This window comes from Eurosta solidaginis, chromosome 3 (genome assembly GCF_040869045.1).
Source record: "Eurosta solidaginis isolate ZX-2024a chromosome 3, ASM4086904v1, whole genome shotgun sequence".
NCBI lineage: Eukaryota > Metazoa > Arthropoda > Insecta > Diptera > Tephritidae > Eurosta > Eurosta solidaginis.
Window position 1 is genome coordinate 47,547,610 of NC_090321.1, and position 22,833 is coordinate 47,570,442.

General features: G+C 36.4%; 3 protein-coding genes across 3 annotated transcripts in view; 2 read left to right on the plus strand and 1 right to left on the minus strand.

The window, feature by feature from the left end:
• The first annotated feature begins 1,843 nt into the window (after nucleotides 1-1,843).
• Nucleotides 1,844-5,875, plus strand: Orc3 (origin recognition complex subunit 3). The gene is made up of 5 exons (XM_067771562.1): nucleotides 1,844-2,086; nucleotides 2,167-2,467; nucleotides 2,528-3,147; nucleotides 4,324-5,558; nucleotides 5,641-5,875. Exons 1-5 carry the CDS (start codon nucleotides 2,060-2,062, stop codon nucleotides 5,735-5,737), a joined length of 2,280 nt encoding a protein of 759 aa, XP_067627663.1. The 5' UTR covers nucleotides 1,844-2,059; the 3' UTR covers nucleotides 5,738-5,875.
• On the minus strand, nucleotides 5,620-6,773 carry LOC137243652 (ATP synthase subunit s, mitochondrial). The gene is made up of 2 exons (XM_067771563.1): nucleotides 6,660-6,773; nucleotides 5,620-6,591 (listed from the first exon to the last, which is right to left on the minus strand). The coding sequence occupies exons 1-2, from the start codon at nucleotides 6,694-6,696 to the stop codon at nucleotides 5,984-5,986; spliced, it is 645 nt and encodes a 214-aa protein (XP_067627664.1). The 5' UTR covers nucleotides 6,697-6,773; the 3' UTR covers nucleotides 5,620-5,983.
• A 3,283-nt stretch (nucleotides 6,774-10,056) lies between these two features.
• lbk (lambik) overlaps nucleotides 10,057-22,833 on the plus strand; it is a 138,628-nt gene continuing 125,851 nt past the window's right edge. Inside the window, exon 1 of the mRNA XM_067771559.1 lies at nucleotides 10,057-11,264. The gene's annotated coding sequence lies outside the window, so the exon portion shown is untranslated. The remainder of the gene's footprint in view (nucleotides 11,265-22,833) is intronic.

Below are 22,833 nucleotides of genomic sequence, written 5' to 3' on the forward strand. Positions count from 1 at the left end.
TTTATATCATTTTAATAATATATTTTGTCGCTTTAAAATGTTTGAAGTTAGCTCTATAAATTTTATTGATAATAAGCCGTCCTTATCACGTGAAACGTTTTAACGATCCATTTTTGGAGCTCAACCGTGGGTTGTTAGAAAAAAAATTATGCACGAATTGGCTAGAAGATTTAAACTTTCTTTTCTTATATCATTCAAATACAATATATCTATATATATATATATCTATACATATGACTCACTATTGCTAGCAATATCGTTCGAACAACCAGAAGCAAATAATATACGTGCATATAATACATAGCGCTATACAAATTTAATCTTTATTGCTTTTATAACAAGTTTTCTTGGTACATATTACATGTTAGTGTCATTATACTATGCGTTATACCAAATTGATATTTTGTAAAACTCAAAAATAAGTTCTACTACAACAACATAATAATTTTGTAAGAGAGCCCCAATTATCGGAATTTGTATCCCAACTTTATAGCCCTAAAATATGTTTTGTGATGGGAAAACAGAAAAGGGGTACTCGACCAAATTCTTACGTTGTATGTAGTATATTTACTATACATAAGTACATTTAATTACATATTTTTCTCACACATAGCGTTTATAACGATTATAAAAAAAAGGGGGAGACGTAAATAATTGTATAATTTAAAATATTACGAGCAAAAGTAAGAGAAAAAAAAATAACCCCCAACAGAACAAGCTTAGTCAGACTTAAGTATTCATATTAGATTTCGTTTCGATTTCGGCCCAATAAAGTGTGATCTGTTGGATCATTTTTTTTTTCTCTCACTTATGCACTACACACACTTACCTACATTTTCATAGTGTAATTAGCTATTCGTAGTTCAACAATGCTGTAGCCCTGGTTAAGAAACCTGCATTATCTTATTTTTTTTGTTGCTTACATACGTTAATAGAAATGAATTATAAATAAGTTAATATTTAAAATGGGAATGCTGGCGTCGCCCTTTTTTTTAGAAGGCATAGGGTAAAGCAAGTAAGGTGCCACCGGAATTTGAGGTGCGACGGTGGCCATGGTTTTTGAGGGTGGGATAAGCACCGGGCGTCGCAACACCACCCGCAGCGCCCCCTATATATATTCGGCCCTTTTCTTTTTTCATTTTAATTTTCAGCTTTTTTTTTGCAATTTTATTTTTCAGCAGTTTTTTTTGAATTTTGACTTTAGACTTTAGTAACCGGTCATGTCCGGTTCGGTAATTTTTGTTGCTTTAGATTTTTTTGAATTTAAATTTTGAAGTTTAACGGTCTGTCCGTGGCATCCGGTTCGACCGGATGTTGTTTTATTTTGAATTTCCAGCGTTTTGAATTAGTTCTGCGCTGTATGACAATTTAAAGGCATGATAGGAACTTTTTTTCTGTTTATGGCGCAGGAACAGTAAGGTTGGCAGAAGGACCCGCCCCAGCCGACAATGACTAGCCACTGTGCACCACCACATCATGCCGACCGCCTTCCTTACTGCTTCCACCGTAGATGCGAATCCATAACAAAAATGTTATTAAATTCACCAACTCAAATATTTTTAGGTTATGGATATGGCGAGAAACCAAAAACCAATTGGTTGGCTATGGTAAGGTTATGGCGCTAGCGTTATTGTATGGCACCATTGATCGATTACATTGATCTCCATATGGTAGGTTCGATCAGCTGTTTTATCTCTTTAATTCCATTAATTGGCCCTTTGTCACACAGAAGAATTGGTCTGACATAAAAATAATTATACCCACAATGCATCCCTAATTAAATATATATACTAGCAACACTGGCATCAGCTGAGGACGTGGACGTTGACGCGCCAAATTCGATTCGCGGATATCGCTGACAGCTTTATTTATAAATTTTATTGCATGCGACTTTTGTTGGTGTTGCAAAATAACGCTTACCTTGCATATTTATATAGGTTTCTGTTAAAAAAAATATATATAATAAACTTTTTCTAGCACAAAGCAGACGTATGCTAAAAATTGCTGTAGCAGTTTTCTACGAATAAAACCCATTGCAGGAGTTTTCGATAAACGTAAGATGGATCCGACGATTTCAGTGTCCAAGGTTTGCAAACATTCATTTGCTTTAATGCAATGCATAATATGAAAGTATGCAAGTACCTACATAATTATTTATAATTTTAGGGCTGCTTCGTCTTCAAAGGCACTGCTGGGGGTACTGGGAAAAGCAGTGGCAGTGTTAAACGAAAACATGCGTCCGATAATGCCAGCACCATCAGAAAACAAGTAACGGGCGAGCCATTTTATGCAACATATGCGGATACCTGGCATAAGCTGGAAACGCACATCGACAAGCTTCAATCACAAAGTTATGCCAAAACTCTAGAAGATGTGGTCAGCTATGTAAAAAATGAATGTAGCAGCGATGGTGGCATGGATACATATGATATGGAGGAAATTGTGCCTGCTGCCGCACTTTTAACTGGTAAATGGCTTATACACTTCAAGTATTAAGTACAGTTAATTTTAATTTCACTTGTCATAGGTGTGAATCAACCTGATCACTTGGAGCAATTTGCTACACTTACACAACGACTTTTACAAACAATGTGTGCTTCTGTCTGTATGCTGCAATCTCGTGATTGTGCCACTTTGAAATCTGCTATTGAAACAATGGTTTATAATTTTATAGAATCATCTGAACAACGTTCAATTCAAACAGAGTCGATGGACGATACAGAACATGAACACCGCGAGCGTAAACGAATGCGTCGTAGCCAATGTAATATGCGACAGCTTCTAAATTGGTATCGTAACAAATATGGCAAACGACAAGGGCATGTTGAAAGTGAAGTCGATGATATAGATGATTCTGATTCTGAGAAAGATGATGTTATGGCCAATGCTAACCAAACTGAAAAAAGTAAATTGGAAGAGTCACATGCTTTAATTGTTATATTACCGGATTTTGAATGTTTCAATACGATTGTACTGCAAGATTTTATACTCATGTTGAGCGCCTATTATACACACCTGCCATTTGTATTAATATTTGGTGTGGCAACTGCCGTATCAGCTGTACATAATGCACTGCCCTATCATGTTACCAGCAAAGTGAAGCTCTGCGTATTTAAAACACAAACAGCGCCAGTATGCTTGAATGAGGTTTGTGACTAATATTTAGTATAATTTGAATTCCTCACTAGCTACCTTTTTTTTATATATGTTGACCGCTGGGTGGAAAGCCGACCTATCTCGACTGACAACTTAGCCATTTATTCAATAATGCCTAAGCAATACCGAGTCTCCACCCTTTATTCAGCTTTGATGCTTGGTTATGCCATAACCGGGGTTTAAGCGGGGAAAATGCCGGGACAGGTTAAGAAAGTTGTAAGAAAAGGTTGTGGGGACTCGTCTCTGTTCTCTTAACATTATGTGAGGGCCCCCATGACGCGGATGCTTTCACCTTGTGGAGTTCGTCATTTAGTGCAGTTTAGTGACCGCCTAATGAGTCTAAAGTTCTAAGGCTTTTCAGGTCCCTCTTATTAAATTTGCGAATTAATAATCCACTGTTCCTTCTTCAATTATTCGTTATTCGAAATGATACAAGCTCTGCAAACGTAATCCAATGAGAGTATAAATTGATGAGTCGCGTGCAAAAAGGGCAATTCTACGAAAATTTTATATTGAGATATTCGTATTGAAGCTTCCAGCCTACCAATAGGAATTAAAAAAACAACACACTTCTATTATTGGAGTTTTAGCCTTAATCTCCTCGCTGTTAAGATGTGAAAAGTTATTTTATTGGATGCCATACTATAAAAACGTGGGCGTATGAGCAACTTATAAATCGTTTTGAAACAAGGAGAGAAAGAGTACCATGGAGCGGTAGCTGCGGGGCGGTTTTAGCGTGTTCCGACTAATACACCGTAGGTTCTACATTCAAGTCACGGGCAAAGCAACATCAAATATTTAGAAACAAGATTTCCTCATGGAACTTGTGGGTGGGGAGGGAGGGATGGCCTGAAGGTTTAATGTGGCCACTTAAATCGCTCCCGACATGGTCGGGCTAGCACCTTAATAGTGCTGTGTTACGGGAGCGTGCCGGATCTGTATCCGGCAAAGGACCATCACATCGATAACACTCGCCAAAGCCTTCGGGGAGCAACCTTATCGCTACAACAACAACAACAACAACGCATATTGGAAGAGAAGCTCGGCCTTAATCTCCATGTTTTTTTTTTTTTTGTTTTCTTTTTGAGTGTTTAAAGTAGGGAGAGTTCTTTCTACTGGCCCGTTTATCGCACGCAACTTCTGAATTCATGTCGTACCTCTTTTCAGATTCTTGAACACGTTATCCTTTCACCACGTTATGCCTTTCATCTGTCGGGTAAAGCTTTCAAATTTCTCACGCATATTTTTCTTTACTATGATTTCTCCATACATGGTTTCATACAAGGCTATAAATATTGTTTGATGGAACACTATTTCCAAGGCAATGCCTATGCGCTTTGCACCAATTACAGTGATTCCTTAAACCGAATAAAAGCACTCTCACATGAGGATATTGAAAGTATACGCCGTTTGCTCTCATTTCGTCCATACGTCGAAGGCATAAACGATTGTAAACGTATCATAGCCATACTGACCGATGATACGTATTTGAAAAAGAAATTACCACAACTGTTGCGTGATTGTCATATACATTTTATGTTGTTACGTATATATTTGGAATTTCTCACTGTACTAGTTGGTGATTTACCCAAATGTCCATTGGGTAAGCAACGTCGTGAGTTATACGCATCCTGCCTTTCCAAAGAGTTATGTGAGCTGTCTGAATTTAAAGAATGTTGGCAAATGCTTAAATTTATGTCTAAAGATGAATTTGTTGCAAAAATATCCAAAGCCATTGCAGTAACTGAGGAGTATATGAGTAATGAAATTGTTGGTTTAGAATTGGCCAGTGATTGCATGACAAGTGTCAATGTGAAATTGCAAGCTTTAAAAGATCTTCTAACGAAAGTTGTAATGGCTGGTATGGAAGAAAAATCGCCTTCAACCGAGTCGCCTTCGTTGTCCAACACAGCTGATACACCAACTATAGTAGACGTGCAGAAACCGAAATTTACCTCACGTCAAGATCTCAAAGAACATTTATTACAAAAATCCAAGCAACAAAATAAGCCCATTTCGGAATTTGCACAAGCCTTGACACAAACTTTGTTGTACATACAAAATGAAATAGTCGCAGCACATTTGACTCCACTTACGCGCGCTCCCCCATTGCACGAACTCTTTGTTTTCAGCGATGTTGGTACAGTGCGTCGTAATATAATTGGCGCACCACGTGCTGCTCTTCATATGGCTCTAAACAATCCACATTATTACTTGCAATGTAAATGTTGTCAATTATCTGAATCTACACAAATGTTGTCCACTTTACCAGATTTATCTGTAGCATATAAATTGCATCTGGAATGCGGGCGTATGATTAATTTGTTTGATTGGTTGCAAGCTTTTCGTTCAGTTGTGGATGACATAGATAATGAGCAAGAGCAAGTGGATCCACAAATTCAGTAAGTTGAGGAATTGATAAACTATGGAATTCAAAGTAAAGTTGCTGAGTTTGAACGTACATTTCTTTATCTTCTTTTATAGAGCTCGTTTTACACGCGCTGTAGCGGAATTGCAATTTTTGGGTTATATCAAAATGTCCAAACGAAAAACGGATCACGCTACTCGCTTAACGTGGTAGTTAATTTATTAATAAATTTTTTGAAATGTGTCTATTAATATAAACTGACAAGGTAGATAGACATGAAGAAAATATTTATATAAACATGAAAATAAGTACATATAAGTAAATTATAAAATAGTATATAAAAAACAAAAACGACTTTGTCTTGTTGTATTAAGACTTCAGTCCTACGACTTTTGAATGTAACTATAATGAAATTTAACGTAGACATATTTGTTAATCGTTTTTTAAATTCCCTTTGATCTAGCTTAATTCCACTTTACAATTTGGCAAGGACATACGCAGTTTTGTTGCCACAGCTTGCAGATCTTTCACGTACATTAAATCAAACAAGCGCAGGTGTTCCAATGCCGTTAATTTAGCTATTACATCTAGGCAACTGTTTCTTAGATTATAACAGCCTGAGACTTGTAGTATTTTGAGTGTATCTTTTAAATGCACCAAACCTTCCAAACCACCATCTTCAAGATGTTTACAATTATGCAATACAACTGTGTCAATATATTGACAACCTATAAAATGATCAAGACCAATTTTCATGACCGATGAGTTAGAGGCGTCGGCAATTTGCACTTTGAATTTAACATTTTCCGCAGGCAAGCTATTGTAATCTTTCAAAATTCTACTTCGTGGCATACCTACCAAGCCCACTCCACCACCATTCTTTAGCAACCATTCTGCACAAAGTCGGTCTGGTCCCACTTTTGACAGCCGATCACTGTCCACGCTATTGAATGCAATTGCTACATAGCCCCATATTTGGCGCTGTTTCTGCTGTAAGTGTGAAGGCTTTTGTTGGTGATAAGGTGGGTAAAGTAGATTTTTGCCGACTTTGAGTGTCTCCAACAAGCCTTGATAATTATAAATTATATTTTTTTGAGAAATCGTACGGAGAAAAACCATTTCGCCGGTAACTTACTAACAAAATATAAATAAAATTGAGTTGTCAATATCATATGGATTTTGCTTATTTTGGTTTGCTACAAGAGCTGTTAACTGTTTGAGCTAACAATGTTTGTGGAATGTAAAACGAGGCAAATACCGTCTTTCAGTGAGTTTTACAGCTCCGGCTCACGCTCAATTCTCACGGGAATGCTCTGGATCATTGAGAGACTTGAGAAGCAGATGTCGTGAAATGTTCGCACACGTGAAATGTGATAGGCAGATGTCGCCGCTGGTTTTCATTTAACTCATACGGCGAAAGGCTAAGCAGCGACATCTATTTTTGAAAAAGTAGGTACATTAAAGGCCGCGTTGCCAACCTAAAAAGAAGTAATTAACAAATTATCTGGCTCACAAATTGAACCAGACTTCTATCTGGATTTATCTGGCTTAAATCGTTGTTGTTGCATTTACATGCAAAATTATTTATCTGGCTCTGGATTTTGCCACCGGATGATAGCTAAAGTCACTAAGAGTTTCACGTAAAGGACAAATAATGGTGACATAACCATAAAACCACAACCAGAAAAAACAGCTGATCGAACCTACCTTACAGAAATCAATGTAATCGATTAATGGTGCCATACCATAACGGTAACGCCATAACCATACCATAGCCAACCAATTGGTTTTTGGTTTTCCGCCATATCCATAACCCAAAAATAATTGAGTTGGTGAATTTAATAAATTTTTGTAGAATTTATTCATTGTTTTGGATACGTTATGACTAAGAGACTTTTTTTTTGTGGAATATGTTTGTAATTTTTTGCGTTTTCTTTATTTTTATGAAATTTTCACGATTTTTAGGTTAAGGCACCATTAATGGATTACATTGGAGATGGTTATGGATATGTGTATGGTTACGACTATGGCGTTAGGGACAAGGAAGTTAAATTTGCCCTTAAGGAAGTTTAATTTGCCCTTAAATTCGGTCTACCGGCTCCGTAGAGAAAAGAGATTTCCCACCCGTACACGGATCCAACAAAACAACGAAAGTACATAGAACGCTGGTTTAAATGAATATTAGACTGGGTCGATTTATTAACCGATATCGCGCCATCGTTTTTTCGATAGGATTTGGGCTCAGCAAAAAAAAGTTCCACTACGCATACCCAAAAAAATAATTTTCGAGCCTGCGAAATTTCATTTTTTTTTTTTCATTTTTTAAATTTTCATTTGATTGCAAAATGTTTCATGTATATATATATTTTTTTTGTTTCACAAAACTGTTATGTTGTTGTTGTAGCAGTGCTTCGCCCCACCTAACAGCCGCAACCGATCACAGAGTGTCATCAATATCCTCTAACGGGAGTCCAAGGAAACTGTAGCTTCTTCCAGTGGGTAATTTTTAGGCTTGGCGACCATATGGTCGCCAAAAAACTGTTATCACCAACGTTTTTAGCGCACATTTTTGGGTCGGACAGGGTATACATATGAAAATTTTTTAGTAGGTCATAAAAAAAATTTAAATCCGATAGGATTTGGGCTCAGGAAAAAAAGTTCCATTACGCATACCCAAAAAAATAATTTCTAAGCCTGCGAAATTTCATTTTTTTTTTTAAATTTTTTTCGACTTAGATTTTAGATTTTTTTTTGGGTATGCGTAGTGGAACTTTTTTTCCTGAGCCCAAATCCTATCGAAAAATCGAGTGCGCGATATCGGTTAGCTTTCGTCCATACAAATCGACCCAGATTAATGAGGATTGTGAATGATAACTAAGTGTGATATCTTATCTGTCAACTGCCTGACATGATGTTCAATATGGCTACTTTTTAGCGTTTTGACAGGGTGTTCAGTATGGCGGCGCATATCTTCAGCGGGTGATAGAAAGAGATACAGAATGAGATAGCGATAGTCAATTACAAATCAGGTGATCCAATCATTTTGGGATTTTGACGTCTATGTAGAAGATATCACACTTAGTTATCATTCACAATGTTAATGAGTATGAGTTAATGAGTTTGCCAGGGCCTTTATGGCTACGGCGTTATGGTATGGCTTCATTGAACACCTAAAATTATTGCGTTTCAATGGACGGTGATCCAGATTCCGATCAATATAGATCACATGATAAGTTTTCAGACCCAGTAAGTCTGACTTTTGAATTGTAAATTTTTTTCTCATACAATTTATATGAAAGAAAATTGTACATTTCTAAACTCACACTTACTGGGAGCCAATTATTGTTCTGTGAAACGGTTATATGAAAAAAAAAAAAAATTTAGAACAGATATTTATTCATATGCAAGGGCGTAACATATTCGAAATTTGCGTCATTTTAACGCACACATTTCACTCCCAGCGGGTTAGGGAGTTAGAATATACCCGCAGTAGGTATGCCTGTCGTAAGAGGCGACTAAGATTCCAAATAGATTCAAGGGGTTGTGTAGCGCAACATTTTTAGTTTGCCAGCGCAATATATAGCTTCTCCAAAACCAATTGTCAACCTCACCTATCCGTGGCGAATCCTGTTACATTAACAACCGAGGCTCTCGTTGCCCCGAACTCCTCATGGATATAGGGGCTGAAAAATCTTCAAATTTCCATCGTCACTCAATTTTCTTTGGAACACCACTGTACAGCGCCAAAACGACTCAAAAGTCGAATTTGTTTAGGCCCACACACTCCATTCTTTCGCCATTGACGAGCGTCTCTGAAAATTATATGTTATTCGTAACTATGCCTACAATTTAATGTCAAATAAAAGCATTTACATCGATCCCTATGTATTTTTCTTTGCGCCACGTACGTGGAGTCAGTTTAAAGGGCCAATTAAACTTCCTTAACCCTAACGCCATAGTCGTAACCATACCATCCATAACCATCTCCAATGTGATCCATTAATGGTGCCTTAACCTAAAAATCGTGAAAATTTCATAAAAATGAAGAAAACGCAAAAAATTACAAATATAATCTAAAAAAAAAGAGTCTTAGTCATAACGTATCCAAAACAATGAATAAATTCTACAAAAAGTTATTAAATTCACCAACTCAAATATTTTTGGGTTATGGATATGGCGAAAAACCAAAAACCAATTGATTGGCTATGGTATGGTTATGGCTTTAGCGTTATGGAATGGCACCATAAATCGATTACATTGATTTCCATAAGGTAGGTTCGATCAGCTGTTTTATCTGGTTATGGTTATAAGTCAGCATTAATTGGCCCTTAAGAGACATGCCATGACAGCATGGTAATATATAACCTGAGCACTTCGTAAACAGGCCTTTACGACTTTTACGACAGCTAAGCAAAAATCATAAGATCAGGCAGCACTTGTTGAAGTATAATTAAGAGGTGCCGTATGCTTTTAAAGCTAGAAATTGGTTAGAAAGCTGAAATAAATTTTGTTTGATTTTGATTATATTAAGCTTAAGAATTATATTAAAATCATTTCAATTAAAAAAAATTTATAATACTCATTACAAGGATATCAAATGACTCAAAAGGACGCTTGATTATATCTAGCTTAAAATTTGTTCGATTACGTGGTAACTCTCGTTAGTAAATCTTGTTCTATGTAGGTGCGCTCGCGAAGTAAAATAGCTGCCTTATTTTCTTTTGATTATAAAATTAAATCAATTGAAATAAATACTTAAAAATCATCAAAACATATATAATCTATGAATGTTAATAAAGTTTATTATAAATACATGGCGGGGGCGTGAAAATTGTACTGAAATTGTCAATAAAATCTGGATTTGTAACTACGTTCGAATGTAGGAAATGCAAAGTGAAAAAAGTGTACCAACAAAAAAATCAGTGCAAAAGCAAACGTAAAGAAGTACTTTTTTTGTTGGCTGTTTTTGTTTTCGCACCAAACGGATGCGGTGGGCAGCTGGCCCAAACCCACACACACACACACACACACTACGCGGCAGTCAGATTTAAACAAGAAGTGCCACAAAAGAAAGATAAAAAGTGGAAAAAAAGCAGAGACTCAAATCAAATTAAATGGTTGAGTATGTGTAACAGAAGAGAAACACATTGGCAGTGGCAGCGAAACCAACAACAATAAAAGGTTTTTGCTTTTGAAGGGGCATAGCAGCAGGGTTAGTGGGAGTAAATGTGTGAGTGTGTGTGTGGAATTGTAAACTGAAAATGAGGCAAAAGAAAATGAACACAACGGGCGTACAAATGTTGCCGACGACACTGAGGCTGCGACAATCAATGTGACGTTTAATCAGGTTTAATATGTTAGTGTCGGTATAATGAAGCGGGCGTAAATGTAATTGCAGCGCGTTAAATGATGCCTTTTATAAACTAACTGAAAGTGTTGCGTGAAAGTAAAACCCATATATGGTGAATAAAGTTTGCTCCTTAATAAAAAATAAATGCGAAAATTGTTTAAATACAAAGTGAATGCAAAGAAATGCAATTTTTTTAAATTTACCAAAAAGTTATGTCACAGTTTAACAAAAATTGTGATTATCTTCACTTACCGAGAAAACAAGTGTATATCATGTTAAATATGGAAAAAAATAGAAAAGTGTTTAACTACTTAATCTAAAGATTTTTTGTTGTATAACCAAAGCCTTGTATAATTCTATCGAAAGAAGGAAAAAAATCTAAAAAAGACGGTAAGCTATAATTATAATATAAACAAGTAAGGGGGTCTAAGTTCAGGCGAAACCAAACATTATACATATATCCAGTTGTGTGCTCTCAAGTACATATCGTTAGCTTAATTCACAATAAGGTAATAGTCTAGTTGAGGGGTCGACTGCTAATACGCTACCAAAAATATCGAGAGAGGTGTCAAACGACGCGTCTTGACATCAGTATTAATAATCCGATGGCGGAAAATAAAAATTTTAACGCGTTCAAAAGATATTAACGAAAAACCGAAAAAAGACCCACGGGCACCTCCGAAACCGGGGGTCGGATCCATAGTATTTTTGCGCAGAACACCTTTCTGCGTTGGCGGGCTTCGGCCACGCTTATAAAAAATAACCCTGGGCTACGCCATGCCAAGTCCGGGTGTGCGGTATAACAGTGGCTACCGCCACGGTGATGCACAATTTTTTTTGTGGGTATGAACACAACAACAACCACATGGAAATCGCCAACTTCAACTGCAAATATCTCCGGACAGAGATAAAATTTTTCTTTTCCGCCTTCGGATTATTGTTCTCGAGATTAATACGCTTCATTTGACACCTCACTCGATAGCGTATTTGCAGTCGACCCCTCAACTAGACTATTACCCACAAAAACCCCAAACTAACAAGTTTAGAACTTTACAGTATAAGTAAAAAACATTTTATTTTCACATTCACTACAATCAAATATGGAATTTTAAAAGTGGCATAACTCCGTACCAAGGTGAAGCCATACCTGTTGTAGCAGTATAAATTAAATGACATCCCTTGGTCGGGAAAAATCCCTAGTCGCTCCGGTACATAGAACCGGATGCCTTGGGATGCGCGGAGTCCGATCAGACAGCTCATAATTTGTTTCTTGTATAACTCTTTGGAGAATCATTTATGTGCTTTATATGGAATGGGAATGGGGCCCGAAATATTGGGCCCGAACCATACTTTTTGCACAGAACACCTTTCTGCGTAGGGGGCCTTCGGTCGCAATAATGGCCCAGGATACTACCTTCTAGCCAGGAAAATTTTTCGTTTGTCCACCTTTTGCTCAAACAAAAAGTTTAACAAAAGGTGGACAGACGAAAATTTTTCCTGGACAAACATGGACAAACGATGGGCAAACGACGGACATACGATTTAGCACAATAAAGCGGAAAAAAATGTTGGGGTTTTTCGAAAAAAAAAAATATTTTTTTCTATTTTTATTTAGACCAATTTGCAACTATATGGTTTGCTGGGTAGAGCTTTTATGGCCGTTTTAATAAGTGTACTTTGTTGTTTTTGTATTCTTTTACGCGTTTCGACGCTTACTGCGTCATCATCAGAAAGCTGTTTTTATTTGAAAATATATCAAATATATAAACATTAACTACTTTATCCAACAATAAACATGAAAATTTAATCTTGACAATTGTTACTTACATTGATTGTTTAACTAATTGTAATATCACAGTTTAAAAACACACACATATATTTACATATTATCAAGTAGCACTGATTTGCGATTGTTTCTTTGCGTCGAAACGCGTAAAAGAATACAAAAACAACAAAGTACACTCATTAAAACGACCATAAAAGCTACCCCAGCGGGTTAGGGGATCAGAATATACCCGAATACCAGATTCAAGGGGCTGTGTAGCGCAACCTTTCAGGTTGCCAGCGCAATATATAGCTTCTCCAAACCCAATTGTCAACCTCACCTATCCGCGGCGAATCCTGTTTCACTAACAGACGAGGCTCTGGCGACCCCAAGCTCCTCATGGAACTTGGAGGTAGCGAGGGAGGGAATGGCCTGAAGGTTTAATGTGGCCACATAAATCGTTCCCGAGATGGTCGGGCTAGCACCTTAATGGTGCTATGGCACCGGAGCGTACCGGATTTGTATCCGGCAAAGGACCATCACATCGATAACACTCCCCAAAGCCTTCGGGGAGCAACCTTATCGCTATAACAACAACAACAACCATAAAAGCTCTACCCAGCAAACCAAAAAATGTTTCTGTTATAACTTTTTAACAAAAGGTGGACAAATGAATATTTTTTCTGGACAAAAGGTGGCCAAACGAATGAGATATGGTTTTTTTAATTACTCCCACATGTAGGTGCCAACTTCACAGAGCTCGAGATCCATCCTTGAAGGCCGAGATACAGAAATCAGAGAATAAATCCAGATTAGTGACGGTTCAACATTCAGCAACAAAGCCATATTGTTGGGGCTCAACAAGGCTCTTGATCACAAACCACTTTTTTCTTTTATGATTTTTTGGAAAAGCTTCGAGCATACTGTAAATTTAGTTAGCGACATCATTTTTGTTACCTGACTTGAAAATCGGAGTTATCGAAGCTGACTTCCATTTAGTTATCAATAAAAATTCCTCAGGACAGAGAAAAAAGATATAACATAGAGGGGCGGGAAAAATATCAAAAGTATTAAATAATAATATAGTTGAAATATACTACTTATGTATAAACATGCAAATATCGTGTTCGTTAAGAAGCTATAAAACAAGGCCCAGTTCCCACAGATAGGTAAATACTTGAAATCGAAAAACCTAACAAGACACACAATATTTTTTAAACTGTCGTACCTTGTACTTACATATCTATCTTTAATGGTGATACATTGCCAATTTTTATCCATCACAAAAATTTTAAGCAACTAAAAAAAAAAAAAAAAACAAGTAAGAAAGGCTAAGTTCGGGTGACAGCGAACATTACATACCCAGCTGTGGACTTGTAATGCTGTTGTGGGCATTCTTTAACCGATTATGATTATCTTAACTCATTGGATAGTGTCTCTACTTTCAATGTAATATCTTCAACGACTTTGGATTAACGGCTTGTTAAACTTCCAAAGTTTTTCTGCTTCTAAATGTGGGTGGTGCCACGCCCATATTCAAAAATTTTTTGGAATTTAAATTTTACGTCATAAAACCAATCCACCTACTAAATTTAATTAGCTTAATGGTATTCGTTTTTGAATTATCCAGTATTTTCCGTTTTTCTAAATTTTCAATATCGAAAAAGTGTGCGTGGTTATCGTCGTGGTTATTTCGCTCATCTTCAATAACAATCTATTCTCGGTCCAGATAAGCCCGTATACCGAATTTGGTGAAGATATCTCAATATTTGCTCAAGTTATCGTGTTAATGGGCGGACAAGCGGATAGACGGACGCACATGGCTTAATCAATTTTTTTCTCAATACTCATGATTTTGATATATGGAAGCTTAAATCTATTTCGAATCCTTTATACCTGCACAACCAACCGTTATCCAATCAAAGTTATACCCTGTGTACAAGTACAGCTGGGTATACAAATTAGATAATTCAAACCACCATACTTCTGCAAAATTGCAAATTACTAACGAATTCGGATTTGCGGCTTGCAAAACTTTATAATTTTAATGTTAAATATGTATATCTATTTTATTATACCAAATTTCGTTAGTATTGGTCGATTTATAGCCTCAAATATAAGTACGAGCCGGACCCGTGCGCATATTACGCAACCAACATAAAAGTTTCTTCTCAAACATCCATATAAATCAGCTGTTCTATCAATCAATTAACACTTACAGCTTGCGCTTCCATCTGGCGTACGGTAGCAACTGCCGGTAAAGCAGTGCAAATATTCACAATAGTGCCATAGTACAAATAAATTTCTTTGTGTGCCAACAATGGTTTTTTTAACAAATTATTTTAATAAAATAAAGCTAAATAAAGCACTACGACCAAAATTACCCAAAGTTCGCTAATAGCCCGAATCTCCATCTTTACAGCCAAAACTTTATTTATAAAAAAGGGACCCGTACATAAAAACAGCAATTAGTTAGAAATAATATATACGAGCCTGACCCGTGCGCATCTTGCGCAACCAATATAAAGGTCTTTTATCAAATATCAACAGAAATCAGCTGTTTTATTAACTTACAGCTTGCGCTGTCATCTAGCGTATAATAACAGCTGCCGTCAATCAATTAAAACTTACAGCTTGCGCTGCCATCTAGCGTACAATAGCAACTGCCGGCAATGCAGTGAAAATATTCACAATAGTGCCTGCCATATTACAAATAGATTTCTTTGTTTGCTCACAACCGTTTATTTTTAACAAATTATTTTAAAAAAATATAGCTAAACAAAGGCACTACGACCAAAATTGCCCAAAGGTCGCTAATAGCCCGAATCTTCACCTTTACAACCAAAACTTTATTTATAGATTTGGATTCCAAATAAGCGCGAAAAAGGATCCGTACATAAAAAAAACAGCAATTAGAAATAATATATATAATGATTGTTGCCGTCTTTTCCGAAATTTTTAAATTGTCCTACTTTGCACCATATACCGCTACTAAGGTGAAATATCAGAATAATCTAGTTTTATACGGCAAGCATATTCAATTTTTTTCTCTTTATCCCTCTTCATTTTACCCCTGCCTTTTCCCACCCAGCCTCCGATCTCGTTAACGAACCACGAATACGATCTTTTCGCGAAAGCTCCTGGGCCAATTCCGTCCATACCGAAAAAAGCATCCCAAATATCAAATAAGCCATATCGGAAAACTCGTTTGGAACGTCTTTTAACTGCCGATATAGGGATATGTCTAAGACAAGCTTTGTTTGTGAAATTTCTTTTTGCTGTGGGTAGCTCAAATATATTAATCACTAAGTATTTCCGTCTTGAGGAATATGTGCAGAAGAATTTTTGAGGCATGTCTTGCCGACCCATTTTACAATAAGTTCTATTTTAAAGCACACCCTAATGTTCATAAATATTATTCCTAAGGAAAAAGCGTATGCAATGTGTAGGACGAAGATTTTAAACAAAGCAACAGACAAAAAAAAAACATCACAGGCGCAACCAAAGCAGCTTCGAAAACATCCAACAACAATAGTGACACAGCTGAAATTTTAAAGTGTGAAACGGCAGCGACAGTTCCACCACCGATTTTCGACATCCAACAACCAACACCAAAAGCCAACAAACCATTCGCGCTTGCTAATGTCGAACGAAGTTGAATAGTTTTAGCTGGATGGTGGCTCAACGTTTTCTTTAGCTGTTGTTGTGGCTTTAAAATCTTAAGTTTAGAAGCTTGTGGCACAGCTACAATCTTTGTACATACATATCTACATTAGTATGTACATTTTCAAATTCTACTTACAAAGAATAATCTTAGGGTGCACACATACTTTCCAAATCTTTTCGAATTTCTGGGTAAATAACAAAAAAAACATCCAAAAACATTACATTCAGGAAAAGCGATCTCAGGCAGCAAAAAAACTTGTTGGTGCCGCAAACCATGCATTTTATTTTTTTATTTTTTAATAGAATATTACTTTCTGGAACGTTAGAATAGATTTTTTTAAAGACTCGCCGGTTATTCACATTTTAAATTATTGCAAATTAAATTATCACACACGTACGTATTTTCTCCAAAGCAGCAATCACACATGGCGAGTGAAACTACTTTTACTATAGACCTAAATTTATAGCTTCAAAAATGTATGTAAGAGTTGAAAGTGGCGCGCAACATTGGGCCTAATGCGACTTTGCCTGCAGAGCGCTGCTCTTAACCGATATTTTAGTAAGGTAGTTACGCATCTCGGAGTTTAAAAGTCAGAGTACCTGGGCGACCGAGCTTTATTCGCAATCTTCGAGTATGCCGCATAACATACTTTGTTCTACATGTCATCATTAATCAAACTCTACTTTTTTATATGTACATATATTATATATTTTTACTTACCAATATTTGATTTCCGTAAAAATAGATTTCAAAAACATATCAAAAACTAACCGCAAAATGAACTGGAATGAAAAATTTGAAATGGGTTATTCCAGCCTATAGTATAAGGGATTGTTATGACAATTAGTGAAATCGAGAACTACATAAGTTGTTTGGGTCGAGTATCTTCCTGTGCCGAATTATTAATTTCAAATGAAAGTCTCGTAATTTTATTACATTCCAAAAACTTGTAAATTTCACGAATGACAACTATCAGTTATGACAACTATCAGTTAGTTTAATCATATATCAACTTACTTCCCTAAGCGCCATCTTTTGGTAAGTAGTTAAATGGTTAGATGTCGTTTTCAAATTGAACATATGCCTCTAGTGTTCAGCGGTAGCAAATTACCATGGTGAGATATCTTTTTGCTATGGGGAGAAATCTTTCTAATAGTAATCTATTAGAAATTACAATTATTCATTTCATATTTGCCAAAAATATGCATTTAAATATATTTTGCTAGAATTTGCCACGGTGCCATGATATAGCATTTCAATTTTATTAGTGTGTGTGAAATTAAGAAAATTAAGTCGAATCATGTGTAAGATTTTTTACGAAGATTTTTAACTTTAATGTTCTCCTTTAAAGCTTTAATAGGATATGAGTAAGTAGAGTATTATTTCGTCTAACTACCCCAACCCTAAATGGCAACCCTACTCAAAAATGACCCTATTGTAATGCGGAGTGAAATACCCTTCGTTTGATACCCATATCGGCATATCTCATGCAATTTTTTTTTTATTTCGAATAGGTGGCAACCCTAAATGTCAACCCTACTCAAGAATGTCCCTATTGTAATGCGGAGTGAAATACCTTTCGTTTGATACCCATATCGGTATATCTCATGCAAATTTTATTTAATTTCGAATAGGTGGCAACCCTAAATGGCAACACTACTCAAAAATGTCCATATTATAAAGCGGAGTGAAATAGATTTCGTTTGATACCCATATCGGCATATCTCATGCAATTTTTTTTAATTTCGAATAGGAGGCAACCCTACTCAAAAATGTGCCTATTGTAATGCGGAGTGAAATACCTTTCGCTTGATACCCATATCGGTATATCTCATGCCATCTTTTTTTATTTCGAATAGGTGGCAACCTTGTGAAACATTCTGAGTGGAAAAACCTAGGTAGAAAGTCTTAGAAGGTGATACATTATTTCTGTGCCAAATTTCATTTAAATCGGTTGAGCCGTTCCCGAGATCGTTCGGCTATACAAATATATAAAATTGCTCGTTTAAAGTTATAAGATTAAGTATGCAAAAGGGTGATTAAGAGAAATAAGGACAGTTTAACAAACATAGCAATGACCGCTGATATCAAAATGTCTTACAAAGCGCATGAGGGGTTCTTGTGTGGCCTCTTTTACTGGAGTGATAGTAGTCAGCAAATACGATATATCTGCAGGACTTATAAGGTAGCTGCAAGTGAATACTAAATAAAAATTCAAATCATATTATCTACTCAGTATCTGAGATCAGACACTCGACTACAGGCGTGATGGTAATAACCCGACAAATGAAAGGTCACAATGCCCTGAAAATGAATGAGAACATAAGTTTTCGAAGTTAGAAATGGAAAAGGTAATAATAGGAAGCAACCAAAAGAAATGTAGCGTGCTACTAATCGAAAGGGAAAATGTTGTTGTTGTAATTAAAATCCTCTGATTAGAGTCCGAGGATACTGCTGTTTCGACACGGTTATACCGAAGAGATACGGATGTAAGAGGCGATGGTGCCACTTTGCAATTGAAAGATGGTTGTTGTCTTGTGGGCACACAAGCGGGACGAACATTGGGTATGTCGGTGTTGATTCAAGTTGAGCTAGAGCGACGCGCGTCTACTTGGGGATGTTGCTTTCCTAAACTGCGAGTTTAGGGTATTTGTCTTGGAGAACGGGGTTCACTGGGCAATGGTTGGTATAGTAGTTTGCATTTCTTCATACGGTGGCTACACAGTATTTTTAGTTTTTTCGTTCGGTGCAAAGATAAACAAATTTTTTGGCGTTCCAACTTGAGAATTTTCGCTATTGTAAGCGAAAGCAGCGTATTGCATCTCTTGCACAGCACGACGTGAAAGTCGTGTCGTTCGTCTCGATGCTGGATTTAATGGATTTGGATCTGTCGATCTATGACGACGTGCGTTTCGTAATTGTTGCACTTAGTTTTGTTGTGAGCGTTCCTCTACACTTTGCGCCCTCCTTTGATTAAATCTATAGGTAGAATTACGCGTACGTCGACCTATAGTTGATCGTCTTGTTGGTGGCATTTTGATGCATATGATGAAATTATGGAAAAAATCTTTTTTAACTATGTTTTCTTGCACTGAACACACTTAAAATCACTTTTAAAATTAATAATAGTTGGAGAAATGTAGAGCGTTTTCTACATCTATGTATATGCCAAATCAATAGGCAAACGAAATTTGGTTTTTATATGGCTTTATTTTGTCGTAACTCTTTGACGATTACAAATTCAATGATCTTACATGCTAAGAAAAAATTCAATTTAGGAATGGATGTTTAGGAATTTTCCATGGAAAAGTCCTGCTATTTAATGTTGACGAAATAAGCGATGAGTGCGAAGAGTATATAGGCAAAGTAATATTAGTGCAGGTGAGTGTGCATTATGTTGCTGCAGTGGGAGTGGGAGTGCAGTGCATTGAGGAATATGCGATAATAGCAAAATGATAAAAAAAAGCGAAAAACAAAAGCGAAGACGGTGACGTTACGTTGTACAACAAAAGCATGAATGCGTGCGATGAGTGGGAGTGTGTGTTTGTATATGCAAATTATTAACTTAACGAAGATATGTTGGAAAGGCAGGGGTGAACAATAGTTACCATTAGAAGAAAGTGATTGATAAACATTTGTATTTGGACAGGTTCATCTGTTTAACATTTGTATGCTGTCAATGAAATTAACTTGTGATAGGTTGGATCGATTTTTTTCGTTAGGTCGGACCGAAATGTAAACTTTTTTTTTTCAAATTTTGAATTTTTTCTAAAAAAAATCATAACTCAAGAATGGCTAAACCAATTTGGGATTTCAAAATCAACTAACCATCATCTCTCCGTCCTATATCTTTCCTAAAAATTTCATGGCAATCTGTCGAGCCGTTCTCGAGTTATGGAGTGACAATCAAAATGTACAGTTCTTTTTATATATATAGATTTATTTTCTGAAAACACTCTGCCACTTTGCTGATAATACATGCCTTCGTAGATCAAATAAAATACAAATAAAACTCTGTTAGCCACCTCTGAGTGCCCCTTAACCTCACGTAAGTAAGTATGTAAGTACGTACGTTAGACTGGGTCGATTTATTAACCGATATCGCGCCATCGATTTTTAGATAGGATTTGGGCTCAGGAAAAAAATTTCCACTACACATAACCAAAAAAATAATTTTCGAGCCTGCGAAATCTCATTTTTTTGACTTTGATTTTCAAGGTTTTTTTCATGACCTACTAAAAAAATTTTCATTTGATTGTAAAAAACGTTTTTAGCGGACATTTGTGAAATGAAATTTTTTTTTGGTAGGTCATGAAAAAAAGCTTAAAAATCAAAGTCAAAAAAATGAGATTACGCAGGCTCGAAAATTATTTTTTTTAATATGCGTAGTGGAATTTTTTTCCTGAGGCCAAATCCTATCGAAAAATCGATAGCGCGATATCGGTTAACTTTCACGCATACAAATCGACCCACCCTAATGTACGTTATAGCTGGTCTTTAGAGTTTACCTGAAAAAAAAGCAACAACTTTCAACATAACAATGAACACAATAACTGGTTGAAAAAAACATACAACAAGAAGCCTGACGTAGTAATCTCTTCAAGTGAATCGCAATGGAGGTGTGAAGAAAATATCAAAAAGGTTCAAATTTATGTACAAAACATATGTAGAAATATATCTACAAGCGATATACAACAACAACAACAACATTAACAGCAATGAAGAGAACAAAACAGCACAAGAACCTTGGCAAAAGACGCTGAATAGGTGCGAAGCAACAAAAGAAACAAAACAACAACAAAAAAAAAGTTGAATAAACGAAAAATTTGAAACGAACTGCGAGTTTGAGGCAGCAGGATACCTGTGGGAAGAATGGGTACTGTATAGTGATCACTTTCTGAACACATCGTTTACTATCTGCTATCCACTCAACAGTTTGGATTTTTCGCCAAGTTACTGATCAGACATTTTTAATGCTACTACATTCACTCAACTCGTTAATGTAACTGTTTGGCAGACTCTTGACATTTCGAAGAATTTCATTTCATTTATTAGTCTTCATTAATCTTACAGACTAGATTTACATTCAAAATATCTTAAATGCTAATAAATTTATTTTATACATAATAAGAGTAAATTTTAGAGCTAAAAGACGCTCTCGAGAGTGCGAAGTCAAGCTCAAGGCTAAAAAAGATCCTGTTGTCTTCATTGAGGGCCCTAGAGATAGGATCTAAATTGTGATATTAGCTCCGACTATCACATGGAACGGATATTGGGCACGAATGGTTCTGCCCGGGACATTGAAGCCAATTTGCGCGAGTTGTTCCGGGCAGGCAACCGAACCACATATAAGATCATACGAAACCAGCAGAGACTGTATAGAACGTCTGGCCGCAAGCGACTTCATGTTTATGAGGGCAAAGCGGGCGCGGTAAGAAGGTAAAGGTTCTAAAAAATTAAGTGGTTGGAGTGCGAATCAAGTGAAACTTTTCTGTACTCTTTCCAGTCTTTGAGAATGAGAGAAATAAATTGGGTTCCAAATTATGGAAGCATATTCCAGATTTGAGAGAACAAAGGAATTATATAAAATTTTTCTGGTGTATGGATCTTTGAAAGCTCGCCCATATCGCCGCAGGAAACACAAATTGGAATAGGCCTTAGGTAGAATGGAGCTAATATGATTCGCGAAGGTAAAACCAGAGTCAAATATTACTCCAAAATCAACGAATTCCCTGACGCTAGAGAGATTATCATCCGCAATGGAATACGCGGTATTAACCGTATTGAGGTTTTTCGAAAGCGTCATAAAGAAAAATTTCTTTATATTAAGGCGTAGATTATTTATAATGCTCCAATTAGTTAATCTATTTAGATCATCTTGTAAAAGGCACACATCTGACATACTCGAAATTGTCCTCAAAACTTTTAGATCATCTGCGTATAGCAGGTATTTTGAACTTCTAAAACAGGTTCCTATATCATTTATAAAAAGAAGATACAAAATTGGCCCGAGAATACTACCCGGTACGCCAGATGTGACAATGAATGAATAAGACTTGATATTTTCAATTTCGACGAACGAGGTTCTATTAGTGAGATAGGACCCAATCCAACGTAAAAAGGTAGAATGGAAACCCAATAGCTCGAGCTTGCGCAATAGTATGCTGTGGGTGACAGTATCAAATTCCTTCGCGAAGTCAGTATATACAACATCAACTTGATGTCCATTTTTGAACGACGAAATGCAAAAATGAGAAAATGAGGCTAGGTTCGTAACTGTGAAGCGACCACTGAGAAACCCGTGTTGGATCCGTTTATTGCAAAGGACAGCTTCTCTTTTACCACTTTTTCAAAGAGCTTCGAGCAAGTGGACAGTTTATAGATGGGTCTATAGTTGGTTACAACGTTTTTGTTGCCTGATTTAAAGATAGGAGAAATCGAGGCTATTTTCCACCTATCGACAAACACACCTTTTGCTACGGACAAAATGAAAATGTAACTTAATGTGACGCAAAACGACGTGCTAC